At 36.6% G+C, this 19,151-nt stretch overlaps 1 protein-coding gene across 1 annotated transcript in view; it reads right to left on the reverse strand.

Moving 5' to 3' along the window:
* LOC136038636 (phospholipase D1-like) overlaps nucleotides 1-19,151 on the reverse strand; it is a gene marked incomplete in the record, with an annotated part of 372,020 nt that overhangs the window by 126,200 nt on the left and 226,669 nt on the right. The window contains 1 exon segment of the mRNA XM_065721881.1: nucleotides 11,509-11,619. Within this exon segment, the coding sequence (XP_065577953.1) occupies nucleotides 11,509-11,619 (111 nt within the window).

Genomic DNA, 19,151 nt, shown 5'->3' on the forward strand with positions numbered 1-19,151 from the left:
TAACGATATTCTTTTGTAACCATCACTTTTTCAACTGTCTCAGTTAAGATTAGCAACAGCAAAAAGTTAGGTCCTAAGAAAAATTTTGGATCCTTTGGCAACCCTGATGTGATAAGTCTGCTTTCTAGTACCACTTTTCATGGTTCTTCTGCTTGCACAAATGCAAAGTTAGAAAAGAATAAACTATTGACGCCAAAAATGTTGTTGAAGGGTCTTTAAGACCTAAGTATTTCTATTTCTTTTTTTTACAAATGGGCATAGTTATAGTCGTTTAGTGTTCGCCAGTAGGGTTTAGAGTTCGAAATCCCACTCAATACTTCTGTTCTATTTTCACCTTTTTCTTCTTCTATATAATGAAAATGGTTTCTTTTTTGACACTGGCAACACTTTAAGCTCTTCAATTAAGGCCTAAACAACTTTTTATTGATCATAATCGTTAAACACAACTCGTTTTTCCGTTTTTTCCTTTTTTTCTGTTCTTTTCTTTTCTTAATATTTATGTTTTATAAAGCAAGACTTTTTCAAATGTCTCAGCTGAGATTAACAATGACAAATGCTAGGGTCCGTAAAGATTTTCGGTTTCTGTGACGCTTCTCCTTAAACCAATCTCTAAACAATGTATCCTTTAGCACTACTTTGCATCTCCCTTCTTCGAAAAAGAAAAGCAATGATTCCCAAAGGATTTACATTTGTAGTTTCCAACGCTTGAAAAGAAGACTCTAGCAACTTATGCCAAGATTATGATAATATTCTTTTTATGGCAGCATAAAAATATAATATTCATGTATTTATAATCCTTCAATAACAGCAGCGAAACAGGATGATATAAACCGAAGCACTAAAACGAGGCCATGAATATCTTGCACAAATAAGCTAGAATTCAGTCTAATCCTTCAAAACCAGCAAATATCTTTGAAGAATTACGTTGCATTGGATGAGACAATAATATGTTTATCAATATAAATGGACTTTGGACAAACTGGGAAATCAACCTCGAACAGCAAAGGAGAGATTGAAGTGAATTTGACAAAAAGTGTCCAGACAAAACAGTTCTTTGCAATAATTTGTAAGTAAGGACCGACACGGCCCAATATCAACCGAAACTCTGCAAAGAAGAATTTTAGTACATACTGATATATCAAAAGAATTGGATTTCAATGCTGATTTCAAACACATAAAAATTACTTACTAACTCATCATATTAAGTTTGATGTGACTCATCAAAAACTAAGAGCCCGAGAAAATTTACCAGATTTTCAAAAAGGGGAGAACACCCCCAAAAGTCAAGAAATCTAAATGAAAACTACGCCATCATATTCAGCACATCAGAGAACCCGGCGAGGTTCTATCTAAAAAATGCAGATTTTTTTTTGCCTTGAGAAAGATCACAAATGCGTGATTATTTGTGTGTTTTTTTTTTCAGGGATAATCGCATCGAACTAATGTTCCTGAAAGATCAGGAGAGGGCTAAATTGAACGGAAATTTATAGTTCTAGGGAGTGATCAAAAAGATCGGAGGGCAACTATCCCCACTTTCAAGCCCCTTTTTACCCAAAAACATTCGACCAAAATTTTGGTAATTTTAAAGATAGCCATTTGGTTCAACATATTTGAAAGGTCCAATAACTATGCCTCTGCAAACGGCATAGCTACACAACCCCAGGGGAAAGGGCTGTAAGCTATGCAATCTGTCCTTATTACACACATTATTTGCAACATAGAATAATACAAACATTTTTTAGTGGAGGGGGAGGGGTCTACGGGAAGAATTTTCCTTAGGTAAGAAATTTTCCAGGAAGAATTTTCCTGGGAAATTTTACACGTGGGTAATTTCCGGAATTTTTACAAAAATTATTTTTGTTTATCTTCATTTCTTTTTGACTGCTTAATTTTAAATGAGGAGAAAATGTATCAGGAGCATTGTCCGAGGAAGCTTTTAGCAGGGAAGGAATTGTCTGGGGGGAGTTTTTTCGTGGAAGGGGAGATTTTCCGCAGGATAATTTTTCAGAGGGCTATTTTTGGGCAGGAGTTTCCAGAGGGTGGGGGGGGTATTAAATAAAAACAAAATTTTATCAAAAGAAAATAAAGAAAATTTTCCAGGGGGAATTGTATAGGGGAAATATTCCGGGAAAATTTTTTAGAGAGAGTGAAATTGTGTGGGAATAATTTTCCAGAGGGGGATTTGGATTTCCAAGTATCATTTGAAGAACGCTCAGAGATCATACGCAGCGCAATAGAGCTGCCTAAGTAAAGCGATGTAGGTATAATGTTTTTTTTTTTTTTTTTTTATTTTTTTTTAGTTTGTTTTTAGGTTTTAGACAAGGGCACTTCGCAACTAAGAAATCGCCATAGAAACTTCAAAAAAAAAACATTCAATTTAAAATTGAAAGAGCTAGTGCCCTTTAGTCATAAGTGATTGGAGGGTAACTAATCCCCCTCCCATGTCCACCATTTCCCCAGACACATTAGATCAAAATTTAAATAGCCTTTTGTTCAGCGTAGTAAAGGGGTAAAGCAAGGGGGAAATTATGTCTTCGAGGATGAACCCCCCCCCCTCCAGAGCCCTCAGCGTAAGGTTTGTAAGATATTCCACAGGGTCATACAAAGTTTTAATAGAAAAGGTGGTCGTATAAACTAGGAAGGGGTTCATTGGATTGGTAATCAGAAGTTCTAGTGCCCTTTTTTAAGATTCAAAGTGTTCAGAGATCCGATACCCCCCCCCCCCTCACAGCTCAATTTTTTTAAAATACATCCCATAGAAATTTTGAGACGGCCATTTGTTGTCACAGAAACTTCTAAAAAGGCTCATTCGATTAGAAATAGAGGGGGTTGACGCCTCTTTTAGCATTCTAAAGTCTTTAGGGGCAACTAACCTCCTTCTCACGCCCACCATTTCCCCAAACACGTCCAATCAAAATTTTCAGATAGCCATTTTGTTCAGCATAGTTAAAACATCCGGCAATTATGGCTTTGACAAACCCCCTCAGCCCTCAGGGCAAGGGTTGTAAGTTATGCCCTGGAGGCATATAAAAAATTTTATAGGGTGGTTGTACAAAATTCGAGGGTGATCATTGGGTTGGTAATCAGAAGTTCTAGACCCTTTTTGATTTTCAAAGTGATCTGAGGGCGGATGCTCCTCACACCTCGTATTTTCCTAAGATGTATGTGATAGAAATTAATTTTTTTCTTTTTTGGTTTTAGACAAGAGCACTTCGTATCGAAGGAATTGTCGTAGGATCTCCGAAATAGCTCATTTGATTGGAAACTGAAAGGGCTAGTGCCCCTTTTCACAGTCGAAAGTGATTGGAGAGCAATTAGCCCCCCTCCCACGCCAACCGTTTCCCCAAACAAATCCAATCACAATTTTTAGATAGCCATTTCGTTCGAATTAGTTGAAAGGTCTGTAAATTATGTTTTTAAGGATGACAACCCCCTCCCCTCACAACCGTCAGGGCAAGGGTTGTAAGTTATACCCTAGAGGCATGTAGAGTTTTTGTAGAAATGGTGGTCGTCTAAACTTTGAAGGGGACTCATTGGGCTGGTAATATGAAGTTCTAGTACCCTCTTTAAAATTCAGGGCGATCAGAGGGTGGATAGCACCCCCCCCCCCCCCCAAACCTCGTATTTTCCCGAAATATACCTGATAAAAAATTTTGAGGTGACCATTTGTTGTCGTAGAGACGTCTAAAGAAATTCATTCGATTTTAAATTGAAGGGGCTAGTGCCCTTATTAATAGTCGAAAGTGACTAGAGTTAAACTTATCCCCCCCCCCCACCTACCATTTCCTTAAACACATCCAATCAAAATTTCAATGCTTAAAATTCTAAGACCCTTTTCAAAGTTCTAGACCCTTTTTGATTTTCAAAGTGATCTGAGGGCGGATGCTCCTCACACCTTGTATTTTCCTAAGATGTATGTGATAGAAATTAATTTTTTTCTTTTTTGGTTTTAGACCAGAGCACTTCGTATCGAAGGAATTGTCGTAGGATCTCCGAAATAGCTCATTTGATTGGAAACTGAAAGGGCTAGTGCCCCTTTTCACAGTCGAAAGTGATTGGAGAGCAATTAGCCCCCCTCCCACGCCAACCGTTTCCCCAAACAAATCCAATCACAATTTTTAGATAGCCATTTCGTTCGAATTAGTTGAAAGGTCTGTAAATTATGTTTTTAAGGATGACAACCCCCTCCCCTCACAACCGTCAGGGCAAGGGTTGTAAATTATACCCTAGAGGCATGTAAAGTTTTTGTAGAAATGGTGGTCGTCTAAACTTTGAAGGGGACTCATTGGGCTGGTAATATGAAGTTCTAGTACCCTCTTTAAAATTCAGGGCGATCAGAGGGTGGATAGCACCCCCCCAAACCTCGTATTTTCCCGAAATATACCTGATAAAAAATTTTGAGGTGACCATTTGTTGTCGTAGAGACGTCTAAAGAAATTCATTCGATTTTAAATTGAAGGGGCTAGTGCCCTTATTAATAGTCGAAAGTGACTAGAGTTAAACTTATCCCCCCCCCACCTACCATTTCCTTAAACACATCCAATCAAAATTTCAATGCTTAAAATTTAAATGTTAATTAAATGTCCAGGAATATATGTCTTTGCGAATGACACCTCGCCCCCCACAGCCCTCTGGGCAAGGATCGTAAGCTACACCCTGGGGGCATACAATTCTTATAGAAAAGGTGGTCGTATAAAATTCAGTGGGGGCTCATTCAATTAGTAATCATAAACATTAGTACTATTTTTAAGATTCAAAGTAATCGGAGGGTCGATATCCCCCACCCCACATCTCGGATTTTCCTAAAATAAATCTTATAGAAATTTTGAGATGTTGTCGTAGAAACTTCAAAAAAGGCTCATTCGATTGGCAATTGAAAGGGCCTTTTTTAATAGCCAAAAGTGATTGGAGGGCAACAAGTCCCCTCCCCTCCACGCCCATCAATTCCCAAAACACATCTAATCGGAATTTTGAGATAGCCATTTTGTGTCAGCGTAGTTGAAACGTCTGGAAATTATGTCTTTGAGGATGGCAACTTCCCCTATCTCCACAAACCTCAACACAAGGGTTGTAAGTTAGGCCCCAAGGGCATATAAGGTTCTTATGGAAAGGATGATCATAAAAACTCACGAAGTATGATTGAATTAGAAATCAGATGTTCTAGTTCCCTTATTAAGAGTCAAAGCGATCTTGGGCACGCGCCCCCCCCCTAAGTTGTATTTTCCGTAAATGCATACGATAGAAATTTTGAGATAGTCAATTATTCAAAAATAGTCCATAGAAAATACAATTAAGCCTTTAAGGTTGACAAAATCCCCCAGAGTATGGGGGCAAGGGTGGTCGTGTAAACTTTAGAAGAGGCTAATTTGATTTGAAATGTATAGTTCTAATTCCTTTTAAAAAGTCAAACTTGATGGAGAGCAACTAACCTCCCTCCCTGACATCCTCTTTTCCCAAAACGCGTTCAATTGAATTTGTGAGATAGCAATTTTGTTACCAATAGTCGAAAAATCATGTGACAATGTCTTTATGGTGAACACAATCCCCCAGAGTCCATTGGCAAGGATTGTATATATGCCCAGGTTTTCATGGAACTTTGGATCGGATGGAGCTTATTTGATTGGAAGTTGGAAGTTATCTGAAAGGTCCAGTAATTATGTCTTTGGGGATTTAAATCTCCCCACAGTCCTCAGGATAAGGACTGTAAGTTAGGCAATTCGTTCAGTGTTTAAACCTGGTATATTTTTTTGAGAAAGGTATGCATTTTTGAACTTTACTTTCCAAGAAGACGAAGGGTATTCACGTGAGACTTTTAAAGAATGTTGAGGGGAGTGTTGAATTAAACCAAAATACCTTATGTGTATACGGATTGTCAAAAGGCTGCAACACAGAAATAACTGAGTATATTAACTTGTAAAATTCAGAAAATAATGAAGATGATCAAAAAGACAATATTTGCAAGCTACCTTTACTGCTACAGCTACCACCAATAATACTACCACACTGCTCAATTTAAATTATTAAGGGGCCAAAATAGCTTATCTCAAGAACTGATTTGGGCATTCAGTTGGAACTCTCAGAGAATACTTAAAGGGGAAGATCATATCTACAAAAGGCAATATGCGCACACTACTGCCAACACTACTGTTACTGCAATATTTACTACTACTTCTTCTATTGCAACTACTTGTATGGCTAGGAGCATTGAGATATAAAATTTCAAGAAATATATGAACATACAGGTTATCAAAAGGACATATCAGCAATGTCATAGCAATGACTAATTGCATTAAGTTGAAACTTTCAGGACTTGATGAGAGGGATGTTCAACTGACCAAAAGGCAATAGGCTACTGCTGCTAGTAGTACTACCGCTATTCAACATTAACACTAGTAATATCAATAATACTACTGTGACTACTATTACGACTATGCCTCAGGGTACGAAGGTGAAATTTACAAGAAATTTTGAAAGGGGAAGATGAACTGAATCAGAATTCACCCCTTGCATGCAGGTTGTCAAAAGGGTGTAACAGCAAAATCTTAGGGGGATGTGAAGTTGAAACTAACAGGGCTTGTTCAGCGGGATGTTAAACTAACCCAAACAATTTTTGCATCCTACTGCTACTGCTTCTATTCATACTACTGCTACTACTTCTATTACTGCTACTGCCACTAAAGCTTAGGCTACTACAATTAATTTTAATGCTATTACCACTACTACTGCTATTGGGATACAATTTTTTTTTAATAATTTGGGATACATAGAGAATGTATGGAACTAATTCGAAACACGGCATACCGACATAGGTTGTTAAGCAGACGCATCAGAAATGCTTCAGGAGCGGTTGATGGTATGTATTAAGCGGTATGATGAATTGAAATTTTCAGCGTGTGTTGAAGGGGATGGAGAAACCAAAGGTGCTATGCGCATGCTGCTACTAATGCTGCTACAACTATTTTAATTTTATTTTAATTTTAATGCTATTACCACTACTACTGCTATTGGGATAAAAAATTTTTTTAATAATTTGGGATACATAGAGAATGTATGGAACTAATTCGAAACACGGCATACCGACATAGGTTGTTAAGCAGACGCATCAGAAATGCTTCAGGAGCGATTGATGGTATGTATTAAGCGGTATGATGAATTGAAATTTTCAGCGTGTGTTGAAGGGGATGGAGAAACCAAAGGTGCTATGCGCATGCTGCTACTAATGCTGCTACAACTATTGCTATTGTGCAAGCTAAGAATATTAGGGTGAAGCTTTTAAGGAATGCTTAGGCGGATGTTGAACTAAATCAAAACAAACCATGAGCATGTGGACTTCCAAAGGGTAGCAAAGCAATATCTGAAGAGCAAGTTATATTATTAATTTAGACCTTTAAGGGTAAGTTTTGGGGGACTTTGAACTAGCTAGAAGGCACTATATGTATAGTTTTAATACTACCACTATAGTTACTGTAACTAATGACGCTAAGTGTATTAAGACGAAACTTATAGGGAACGTTTAGGAATTTCAAATAAACGGAAAAACTGTATGCATGCAGGTTTTCAAAGGATATGCAATATCATAGGCAGCACCAATCTATAATAGCTAGAAATATCATAGAAACTTTGAAAGGAGGTTATTCGATTCAAAATTAAAAGTTCTGGAGCCCTTTTTAAGGATGAATGGGACTGGTGGGCAAGCAGCCATCCTCTTAAACACAGTCCTTTTTCAATCGCATTCAGTCAAAATTTAGAAACAGCCGTTTTGCTCATTTTAGTAGAACGGTCCAGCAAATATGTCTTTAGAGACATTGGGCTTGTCAACCTTCCACAATTATCCAATTAGCCCATTATGCTTTAAAACTAATTGTTGGTTTAAAATAAATCAAAAGGCAAATAAATATATAAATAAAATAAATAAAGTTTAAGTAGATCCAAGTTGTCAAAGAGCACAGGCAGAGTCTTTTGGGAATGATATTAAGTTTTATCTTTCAGGTCAACTTCAAAATAATGTTTGGACCAGAACTGAAGATTGTTAAACAAGTTTATCCAACATGTATGGTTACAATGTTGTTTTTCCATTGTATGGGTTACAATAGTAACCCATACTATGAATTCTTATAGAAAAAACTAAAAAGATGAAAAATATTATTTTTTCATTAAAAAGGCTATGTCAATAAAAACCAACAGAAATTAATTTAAAAAAACGCTTCCCACAAAACAAGTTTTTCAAGGAAAAGTAAAGAGCTCCATTAAGCCAAGAATGAGTAGAAATAAAGTCGAAAAATATTCCAAACGTAAAACTATTACAAATCACTATCAATAAATAAATGAAACTCAAAACGAACAAAATCACAATAAATAGCCGAGTCAAACTCAAAACAAGCAAAAATTAACATGACAAGGGCTGATAACCCCTATGCCTTCTCAAGACCAGAAGATAATTTGCGCTTTGCTGAGAACAAAACACATTTTAAATGCTTTCACTTCTATTACTTTCACAAACAAAAAAAAATTATCATAACTTTAAGGAATGGATATCAGTATATGTCAATTAAGTTGACAATCCACGGTCATTTGTTTTTTTTTTTTTGTTTTTTTTTTGTTTTTTTTTCTAAAATACTTCTAAAAAAAATTTTCAATTGAAGGTTAGGTCCGAAGGTTGTAGATCACCTGGAAGCTCAAATATTCACAAATGTGAGCCTTTAAACTGAGAATTTCCTAAAAAGGAGACAAAAGGGTGTGTCCTATTGACTTAACCTATCCCTTAGAATTTTTTTCTCGCCCCTACCCCCAATAACAATGAGATGACTTTTGTTTTCGAGAGTATTTGGCTAAACACCCAATTTAAGCTAAAAGCTAACAATATGAAGGGAAGAAAATAAAACGAATATAGCATGGAGTAAAATTAAAACAGTGCGAACTGAATATTATGCCATCAAAATATCTATCCTGCCGTGAGGTTTCGAATTTTGACATATCCTAGACTTGCAAACCATGACCTAAGAGTCCAAAAAAACGCTGACTAGCCATCGCGACATTCAACTATTTCAAATAAATCAAGGAACTTCTAAAAAACCGGCACAACTTGTAACACATTTGAATTGTTGGGTCCTGATGATGATGCAGAATCAACTTGCTGCTGAAAATTCTATAGAACAAAATTTAGTCACTTTATGCTTAGCGGAAAAGTTGCAATAGAAATTAAATTAGTACCGAGAGTCTATAAAAAGGTAAGTATGAATGATAATTCTTTGGTCTTACTCCTCTCATCAAACAATCTAGGGGGCTTTTATGGGTTTTCAATAATTACATCTGTTGTTCATACACTTCCCGAGTTTATTTTTCTTCTGATACCTCCCCTCCCAAAAAAAACTTTGCGTACAAGCCTGTTAAAATCAGACAGACATTCAACTACACGGCTATGTATCACGTTCTCCAAAGAGGTCAGAAAAATCCAGTGGGAGGGCGCCTTCCTAGGATACACGAGCTAGTCCGTTCGAGTAACACTAATGGTGTATTTTAATAGCAAACTTAAGCTATTGTTACTATCGTAACCAGCACAAATCGAGAAAACAAATACAAACAATGAGTTTCTCGCCAAACCGAACAAACACCTATTAAAATCATAAAATGGTGGGTGATAAATCGCTGTAATGGATAATACTTGCCGAAATAAAACAGGTGCATCGATAAATCCGTTTCTCATTTCAGACTTATACGAGAGATAGGTTATTAGCCAGGATGACATGATAAAGTCCAAAATGAAAATTGTTCCTTAAATTTTTTAGAATTATTCCACCTTCATGAAGTAGGTATTAGGAATATTAGTAATAATAGTCTAGGATACGCAGAACTTCGAACTTTTACTTCATGGGTCTTGGTGAAACAGGGCTTTATTTTTTCTGTACATATGACCATTTTTCCAACTAACCCCTTCAGTTTGTCCAACATTGATGTTTAGTATGTTTTTGTAATGGTTTTTGTTTTTGACGACAACCAATCGAAGATAACCCTGTGACTATCCCAAAACCATTCCCACCACTTTCCCAACGATTTTGCTTTTTTAGAGCCAAGTTTCCTTTCGCAGTCCACAGCTTCGACAGCATTTTAAAGCGGCGTCCACGTTTCCTCAAGAGTGATTGATAAGCACCAAAAATCAAGCTTATTTAACCTGATAGGACTTCCCTAATCTAGCCTTTGCTTTGTGCAGATTGTATCTGAAGTTGAAATATATCTTTAAAATGAAACAGCTTTTATTAATTATTACTTGCCCAATTAATTTCAGCTTTGACCCTATAAAAATAAAGATTAACAACTTCGATTACTCAGTTTTCTCTGATACTTCGACCACCTTGAATAAAGACAACTGAAACTGTAAAAGTGCTAATGATTTTCCCCTTTTCTCCCCATATTTAATCACAGGATCTGACTCTTGCGAGTTTCCCATATTCTTTGGTCTTGGATACTAGATAAACATTTCTTTTAAAAAGGTTTGGATCTATCTCATTCGAAAAATTATCGTTCGCCAAAGCTCGATATTAGTAAAATTTAATTGTATACGGACTCAACCCAAACGTGAAGCTCAAAGAAGATGAAACGAATGCTTGCAACTTAGTGATGGAACAAGGAATAGAGGAATAACAGCATACCAAGTCTGTTTAAAAAAGACTCATATTTGGTAACAAAATTGTTATTACAATGCTAGCAGCTTTACACATACTTATGTGGATCGAAGTACGACCTTGCTATGTAATAGCACCAGCAATTTTTCCACTTTTCACATGCTCCCTGAAACTCGTCTAGTGTGATATCTTTCAGTTGAGCCACTTATCTTTCTTCAATTTCTTGCAACCTTTGAAAATAGGACTTTTAAGATGAATTTTATTGTAGTAAATAAAAACAAGATCTGTTGTAGCCATATCTGGAGATTAGGGATGATGGGGAAGAATGGCTGCTCAAATTATTGGCCACAAATGGCAAACCAACATAAGCAAATGCCTGGGCGCGCTATATCTGCACAAAAATCATTTCTTGTTTGTTCAGAGTTCAGGCCTTTACCGTAACAAATCTTCCCGTAAACGTCTAAATACATCCGCGTAGAATTCCTCGTTGACTGCATGATCTTGTGGTAGCCATTCATGATGAACGACTTCACTACATTCAAACAAAAGGCAGGCAAAAAACAGTCAAACATAGACTTTATATTTGAGCAACTTATGCCTGCTAACTTTTGGCATGACGATTGTGGATCAGCCCATTGTGACGATTGTGCGAGATAACATATTTGCAATTTTCTTGGACTTCATCATGATGCAGCTCAAATGCGTCATTAGCTTAATGATATTTGTAACGACGTGAAATGTTTAATATTACAACACTGCTCTACAAAATTCTGTATTTTCATTTTATCAATGCATTGCAGAGAAGTGCCTGTTCAAAGGAGAATGGACAAAAATAGTACTGAAACTAGGTAAAAAGCACTAGTAGAAAAACAGTTTAAGAAAACATTACCTTGATATTTGGATGGCACCTCGCCAAAGTCTGCTTACTATAATAGCTATTTATCCCGATAGCAAATTCCACTTCTTTATAAAGCAGGATATAAATCTTGACACCTTGCTCCTAAAAAAGTACAAATAAATATTAGCAAAGGATGCACATTGATATAAAACATATTATGAATTGATGATTCAACATCACTGGAAACAATTCTCTTAAACAGAGAAAAAAAGCTTTTGGCTTCCCAATATGTCTAATGGACCATTTTATTATCAAACACCACTTTCGTTACAACTAGATTATTGTTCCTGAAATATAGGAAGTCTATTGTCATCACTATTTTCCTTCTCTGCGGCAAGGAAAGTCTATTGTCTTTCCTTTCTTTGCTAGGGCACCGTAAATCCCTGTTTGAACCAACCTGGTCGTCTAAGTCCCTTGATAAAAATACCATATTTCTACCTGGGAACTTGTCTATTTGTAGCAATATGCAATATTCATCAGAGTACACGGAGGCATGCACTACCATTACTGATACCATGCATTTTTAGTCATAAAACAAGCAACTAAAATTCGATTACTGATATCTTCCCATCCTAAGCATGACTTAGAAGCTTCCTTAGTCATCAGAGACCTATTCCTTACCTATGAGCCCCATTCTTCCTACCTGAATAACAAATATGTTAATCTAGTTTTCCGTTACCTAGTGCTGAGAGTTTAATTTCTGAAACTTTTCTAAAGTCTAAAAACGTCTGAATTTGCCAGTCAAATAATCATTACAATAGTTGTCTTCCAAAGTCATAACGTTCCATGTTACAATCTTTATACTACTTAAATCATTGAAATTGTTATGGCCTTGAGAAAAATAATGCATCTCACCAGCATATGTCACCTTTCCGGGGATAGGGATAGAAGGAGCTTACAGTACAGTGGAGACCCATTACTATTTCACACCAACGGAACAGGAACGGCCTTTTACACCCAGCTAATCCTCGTCGATCTGGATGATTAAAGAGCCCAATATTATGCCCTTGTTCCTGCACCCCTTCTATTCTCCTCCCATCTTCAGTTTTTGAAGAATTTCGTTCTGCGTAAATTAAAATTCCAAAGTGGGATGCTTTGAGTCATGCTTTCCCTCTCAAACCAAAAATAAAGCTGGTTCCAAATCAAAACATTCTGAATACGTACACATTTTACACGTGGTGTTGGAATTCAATCAACACCGAAATAGCGATTTTACAACTTGTTGGCTATCAATCTGGGGCTAATATTGAAATGTAGACATCTAAAATAAAAAAAAAAGCAAAAACATATATCCCAAATTGTATTCCTGTGACACATGCAACAATTTTCGATCTGTATACTCGAGAGACTGAAAGATTTGCTCTTGGGCATATCCCCTTCGAGGACAGCTACTCCAGTTAAAACGCGCATATTTGGAAATGCACTACGACTTTCGACTTATGGTCTACCAGCGATTATTTAGAGAAGAGTCCAGAATGCTTCAAGGTTAATCCTTAAAAATCGTTAGCCGACCCCGGAAAAAAAGAATGACGGTCCTAAATCAAAACATGATTGGTATATTTTCACAAATGGCACTTGATTTCCACCATATTGGCACTGAAGTGCTTCTGAGCTTAGTGATATGAAATCTGAGGCTGGTATTGCAATAAACAATTCCAGAATCAAGGGCACTAAGTTGACATCTCAAAGATGATGTGTGATTACCGTCAAATTCTGTATTTAAGGATATTTTAGCTTAAGTATTATAAATCCGAAGCTAATACTGGTATAGAGAGTCAAAAGTTAGAAAATATTAAATACATCTTTTAGAAATGATCAGCAAGTTACATGTTGTTGACAACTAAGATCATTTAAGAATATCAATTTGTGTTTTTGTAGAACTTAAAGTGGGGCCCTTCGGTCCCTTTCTCCAACGACACCACCCTCTCTATCTTCAATTTCGCTTACACTTTCATATTTACCTCTATCAGCTCACGATCATATAACAACTATTTACGTGATAGTCATAAATGATTTAATGTCAACAACTAAAATGAACATATATTTGGAAAATCCTTCGAAAAGAAGACGACAGCCACAGAGGAAATGTTAAGCTTCATGAGAGAGATAAAAAAAAAACCGATAAACTGATATAACATTTGAAATCTAGGATATTTTTTACAGTAAAGATATAACTATAGAAATGTAGCCTACTACTAGAACCTTAATGGAGCATACTTATCAAACATAACTGATCCCAGTGTCCTTGAGGAGAGGCGTAAAATATCAAACTGAAGAAAATTCAATATTTCAGAGAAAAACTGGTTTGGACGTGCGGCAAACAAAATACACTTACCAAATGAGTAGAACTGGGTTCTGGATGCATTGTTCAAATATTAATTCAGGGTATTTGTTCCAGAAGGTTCAGAAAGTTTCTAGGTTGTTGTGACAGTGTACTAGTAGTTAGCCTCGGTTAGTTGGTGAAGCCTCGGTTAGTTAGTAAAGGCCAATTTTGTCTGAAGTTGTTTTTTTACTCAGCCAAATAGCACATATATTTTGAAATACATTCTCGGAAGAATACGAAGCTAATAAGAACTAGAATGTATTTTATATCAGAAGACAATTGGGATAGTTTTCATCTTGAAATGAAATAAACAACCTAATAAAATACAAATAAATAAATATCCTCTTCGTAAACCAGAAAAAATACATATCAAATAAAATATCTCTTCGTAACCAGACGTTTTAAAGATCATTTACATAAATTTCCAAGTTTCTAACTTGAATAGTTTAGCCGTTTATCCATTCCATGAAGACAACCATTATTCAATATATTTCTTGAAAAACCATACACGAGAAGTACTGTATACTCTCTAAGGGAATTGTCCATTTTCAACAGTCCAATTTTTCAACTGTCTGTTTTCGACAGGTTGCCTGCGTAATTAGTTTTTTTGACGTTCTTTAACGATGGCCGTACGGTTATATCTACGTAGTTTCAGGCAACCATGTTGACCCCACTTCCTCTCTACGGCACTGTCTGTACTTCTGGGGTCTTGTAGGGTCTGGTTCAGTCGATGCTAGGGTTGCGGACTTCCACGCTTTCTTAGTTTTTGTATTCTTTTTTACCTCATGCAACTCTTTCTCTCAACAGAGAGGAATTGCACTCTTTTGACAATTTTAGCTATATTCCCTCTTTTTTGAACTATTTTATGAAATGATGATAGAAAAAGTTTTAGTGAAATAAAAAAAAAATTAGATAAAAATAGTTTAGTGCTAAAGACATAACTGCTAGCCGGTATGATCTTTGTTATCTCTGCCTGTGCCTTCCCACAGTCTCCCAGTCGTCTTTCCTGCATTTACAACCATACAAGAAGACGTAGTTATAAGTCAAATTAGCAAGTCGAAACACGAGAGTGGAGATTCAAATTTCGTAAAAGAAGTCAAAAGCCGCAACCATTCTTCTTGAAAATGGAGAAGTGAGTATGCGGTGAAGTGATAGAGAAGCAACGACCAAAACAAAGGTTGATAAACTTCTGCAAAGACTTCAGGCCTATGCATCATTTCAAAGTACAAATGGCCCATCTCGGCTTGTGATAGCCATTTTTTCTGAAATGAAAACCTTATCTTACCAGCCAGGTTTCCAAAAATTTGTTATGCATGGGGCCCAAGAAAAGACAAGAAGGATGAGATCCAGTAAATAAAGAAGAAGAATTTTTTGTGCGACTAAGAATATGTTAACCAATTTTTTTTTGCTGCTGCAATGTTGGCACAATGTATTATTCATTTATTTTATTTTTTTGGCTTGTTTTAGACCAGGGCACTTTGTAGCGAAGGAGTTGTCGTGAAAACTTCAAAAAGGGCTCATTCAATTGAACATTGAAAGGGCTAGTGCCTTGTTTAAAAGTCAAAAGTGATAGAGGCAACTAACCACCCTCCCACGCCCACGATTTCTCCAAACACACCCAATCAAAATTTTGAGATAGCCATTTTGTTAAACGTTGTTCAAAGGTCCAGAAATTATGTCTTTAAGGATGACACCACCCCCCATACTCCTCAAGGCACAAGGTTTTAACTTAAACCCTAAGGGTAAATAAGGTTTTTACAGAAAGCGTTGTTGTGATAACTCAAAAAGGGTTCATTCGATTGGAAATTGAGAGGGCTAGTGCCCTTTTTAATAGTCAAAAGTGTTCGGAGGGTGAATGGCCCCAACGCCCATCATTTCTTCAAACACTTCCGATCAACATTTTGATATAACCATTTTGTTTAACGTAGATGAAAGATCTGGAAATTATGTCTTTGAGGATGAAATCCCCTCACAGCCCTCAGATCAAGAGTTATAAGTTGTGCCCTTGGGGCATATAAAGATTTTTATAGAAAGCGTTGTCGTAGAAACTTCAAAAAGTCACATTTGATCGAAAATTGAGAGAACTATTACCCTTTTTATAAGCCGAAAGTGATCGGAGGGGAAATGACCCTCCCTGCCCATCATTTCTCCAAACATTTTCAATCGAAATTTTGAAATAGACATGTTGTTCATAGTATTTGAAAGGTCCAGAAATTATGTCTGTGAGGATAACAAATCCTCCAGTCCCCAGGGCAATGGTTGTAACTTATGCCCTGGAGGTATATAAGGTTTTTATAAAAAGCGTCGTCATATAAACATCGGAGGGGGATTATTGGATTGGTAATCGGAAAATACAGTACCCCTTTTAAATTCAAATTAATTGGAGGGTAGCTACCCTCCCCCCTAACACACACAAATAAACACGTCGTATTGTCCCATAATGCATCTAATAGAAATTTTGAGATAGCAATTTTATTCAAAATAGTCTAAATATCATACAACAAGGCTTTTGGGTTTAAAACAGAGCCCAGAGTCTAGGAGCAAGGTTTGTAAGTTATGCCCTGGGGGTATTTTAGGTTTTTATGGAAGGGAGGGTTGTATAAACTTTAGAGTATGTTCATTTTGGTGAAAAATTGGTGGATTGGAGTTCAAATTGGAAGTTCTAGTTCCCTTTTAAGAGTCAAAATTGATGGAGGGTAGCTAGCCCCCCCCCCCGACTACCCATCTTCACCAAACGAATTTTATTAAAATTGTGAGATAGGAATTATGCTCAAAATAGACCAATGAATATATAGCAATGCTTCTAGGGTGAACCAGTGACCTGGGGTAGGGTTGTAAGTCACGCCGCAGGGCCATACAAGGTTTGTATGAAATGCATGGTCGCATAAACTTCAGATGGGGCTCATTTGATTTGAAATCGTAAGTTATAGTGCCCTATATAAGAATCAAGAGTGATTCGAGAGCAGCCAGCCCTCCCCTCCCCCGGCCCATACTCAACAATACCTTGCTCTTTACGCTAAAGTTTCACTGTTTGTCCCATTTTTTTATTAACGGCTACTGAAATACAGGGGCCGTTTGAATAGAATAGGAAGCATTTTGAAAAGTGCTAATAGTTTTAGCGTAAAGAGGAAGGTAATGAGGAGGGGGCAACTCTTCATATACGCAATAATTTGGGTTCGTTTTGAGTTTTAACGTCGCTCCTTACTTTCAGTTAAAAACTTTTTTGTAGTAGTTTAATCAAACAGTTGGTAACGAACTGTAGTAAGGAGCGACCCGGCTCAATAGTGAACGAAACTCTAAAAAACGGAATCTTTGATGCTAAGAGATACATCAAAAGAATCGAATTTTTATGCTGATTCTAAATATATAAGTTTCATTAAACTTAGTCCTTGTCATCAAAAGTTACGAGCCTGAGAAAATTTGCCTTATTTTGGAAAATAGGGGTAAACATCCCCTAAAAGTAGTAGAATATTAACGAAAATCACACCATCGCATTCGGCGTATCAGAGAACCCTATAGCAAAAATTTCAAGCTCCTATCTACAAAATGTGGAATTTCGTATTTTTTGCCAGAAAACAAATCACGGGTGCGTGTTTATTTGTTTTGTTTTGTTTTTTTCCCAGGGGTCATCGTATCGATGATTTATCTATTTATGAAAATAGGGGGAAACACCCCCTAAAATTCATAGAATCTTAACGAAAATCACACCATCAGATTCAGCGTATCAGAGAAGTGCCCTTTTTAAGTGACCAAAAAAATTGGAGGGCACCTAGGCCCCCTCCCACGCTCATTTTTTTCCCAAAGTCAAAGGATCAAAATTTTGAGATAGCCATTTTGTTCCGCATAGTCGAAAACCATAATAACTATGTCTTTGGGAATAACTTACTCTCCCACAATCCTTCGGGGAGGGGCTGCAAGTTACAAACTTTGACCAGTGTTTACATATAGTAATGGTTATTGGGAAGTGTACAGACGTTTTCAGGGGGATTTTTTTGGTTTGGGGGTGGGGCTGAGGGGAAGGGGTTGTGTGGGAGGATCTTTCCTTGGAGTAATAGGTCATGGGGAAAGAAAAATTCAATGAAAAGGGCGAAGGATTTTCTAGCATTACTATAGAAAAAAACAATGAAAAAATAAATATGAAAACGTTTTTTTTTTCAATTGAAAGTAAGAAGTAGCATTGAAACTTAAAACGAACAGAGATTATTACGCATATGAGGGGTTATAAAAATGTTTTAGCATAATGAGCGAGGTATTTAGGAGGAGATAAATACCTCGCTCTTTATGCTAAAGTAATTTTAGTAATCTCAACTATTTATTCTACGGCCTTTTTGATTCAGGGGTCATTCTTAAAGAATTGGGACAAAACTTACGATTTAGTGTAAAGAGCGAGGTATTAACGAGGGTAAAAACCCCCTTAAGTTACGCATATTTTTTACTAATAAAAACGTTCATTAAAAATTAGAAGTTCTAGTTGCCTTTTTAAGTAACCAAAAAATTGGAGGGCAACTAGGCCTCCTTCCCCACCCCTTATTTCTCAAAATCGTCTGATCAAAACTAAGAGAAAGCCATTTAGCCAAAAAAAGAATGAATATACAAATTTCATTTTAATAATTTATGTGCGGAGAGCCAAAATCAAACATGCATTAATTCAAAAACGTTCAGAAATTAAATAAAAAAAAACTAGTCTTTTTAACTGAAAGTAAGGAGCGACATTAAAACTTAAAACGAACAGAAATTACTCCATATATGAAATGGGTTGTCCCCTCCGCAATCCCTCGGTCTTTACGCTAAAGTTTGACTCTTTGCCACAATTCTACTTTTTAAAACAATTAAAAGCTTTAGCGTAAAGAGCAAGGGATTGCGGAGGGGACAACTCATTTCATATACGGAGTAATTTGGGTTCGTTTTAAGTTTTAATGTCGCTCCTTACTTTCAGTTAAAAAAAAAACTAGTTTTTTTATTTAATAGCTATAGAAGAACGAGAATTATTATCTAATTCGTTCTTTAGAGGTTCATTTAAGTAGGGAGCTCTCCTGACTTCATTTTAAATACAATTGAAAAAAAATAAGGACAATATGTTGAACTATCGCACCGTGCACAAATTTAAGACGTCAGCAGTCGGCAACCATGGTTGGTATATCCACTTCTAACTTCCAAATTGTGAAAATTTTGACACTTTGTCCATATTGAAGGGGCGTTCTTCTCAAACTTATAACTTCCGCTCTGGTAAACCTACCTAGACCTCCCCCTCTCGTCCATAGGGTGCAGAGTGGGGCTCTGACCCTCAATAAGAAACAGAAATGGGTTATTC

This window comes from Artemia franciscana, chromosome 18 (assembly GCF_032884065.1).
Source record: "Artemia franciscana chromosome 18, ASM3288406v1, whole genome shotgun sequence".
NCBI classification, from domain to species: domain Eukaryota; kingdom Metazoa; phylum Arthropoda; class Branchiopoda; order Anostraca; family Artemiidae; genus Artemia; species Artemia franciscana.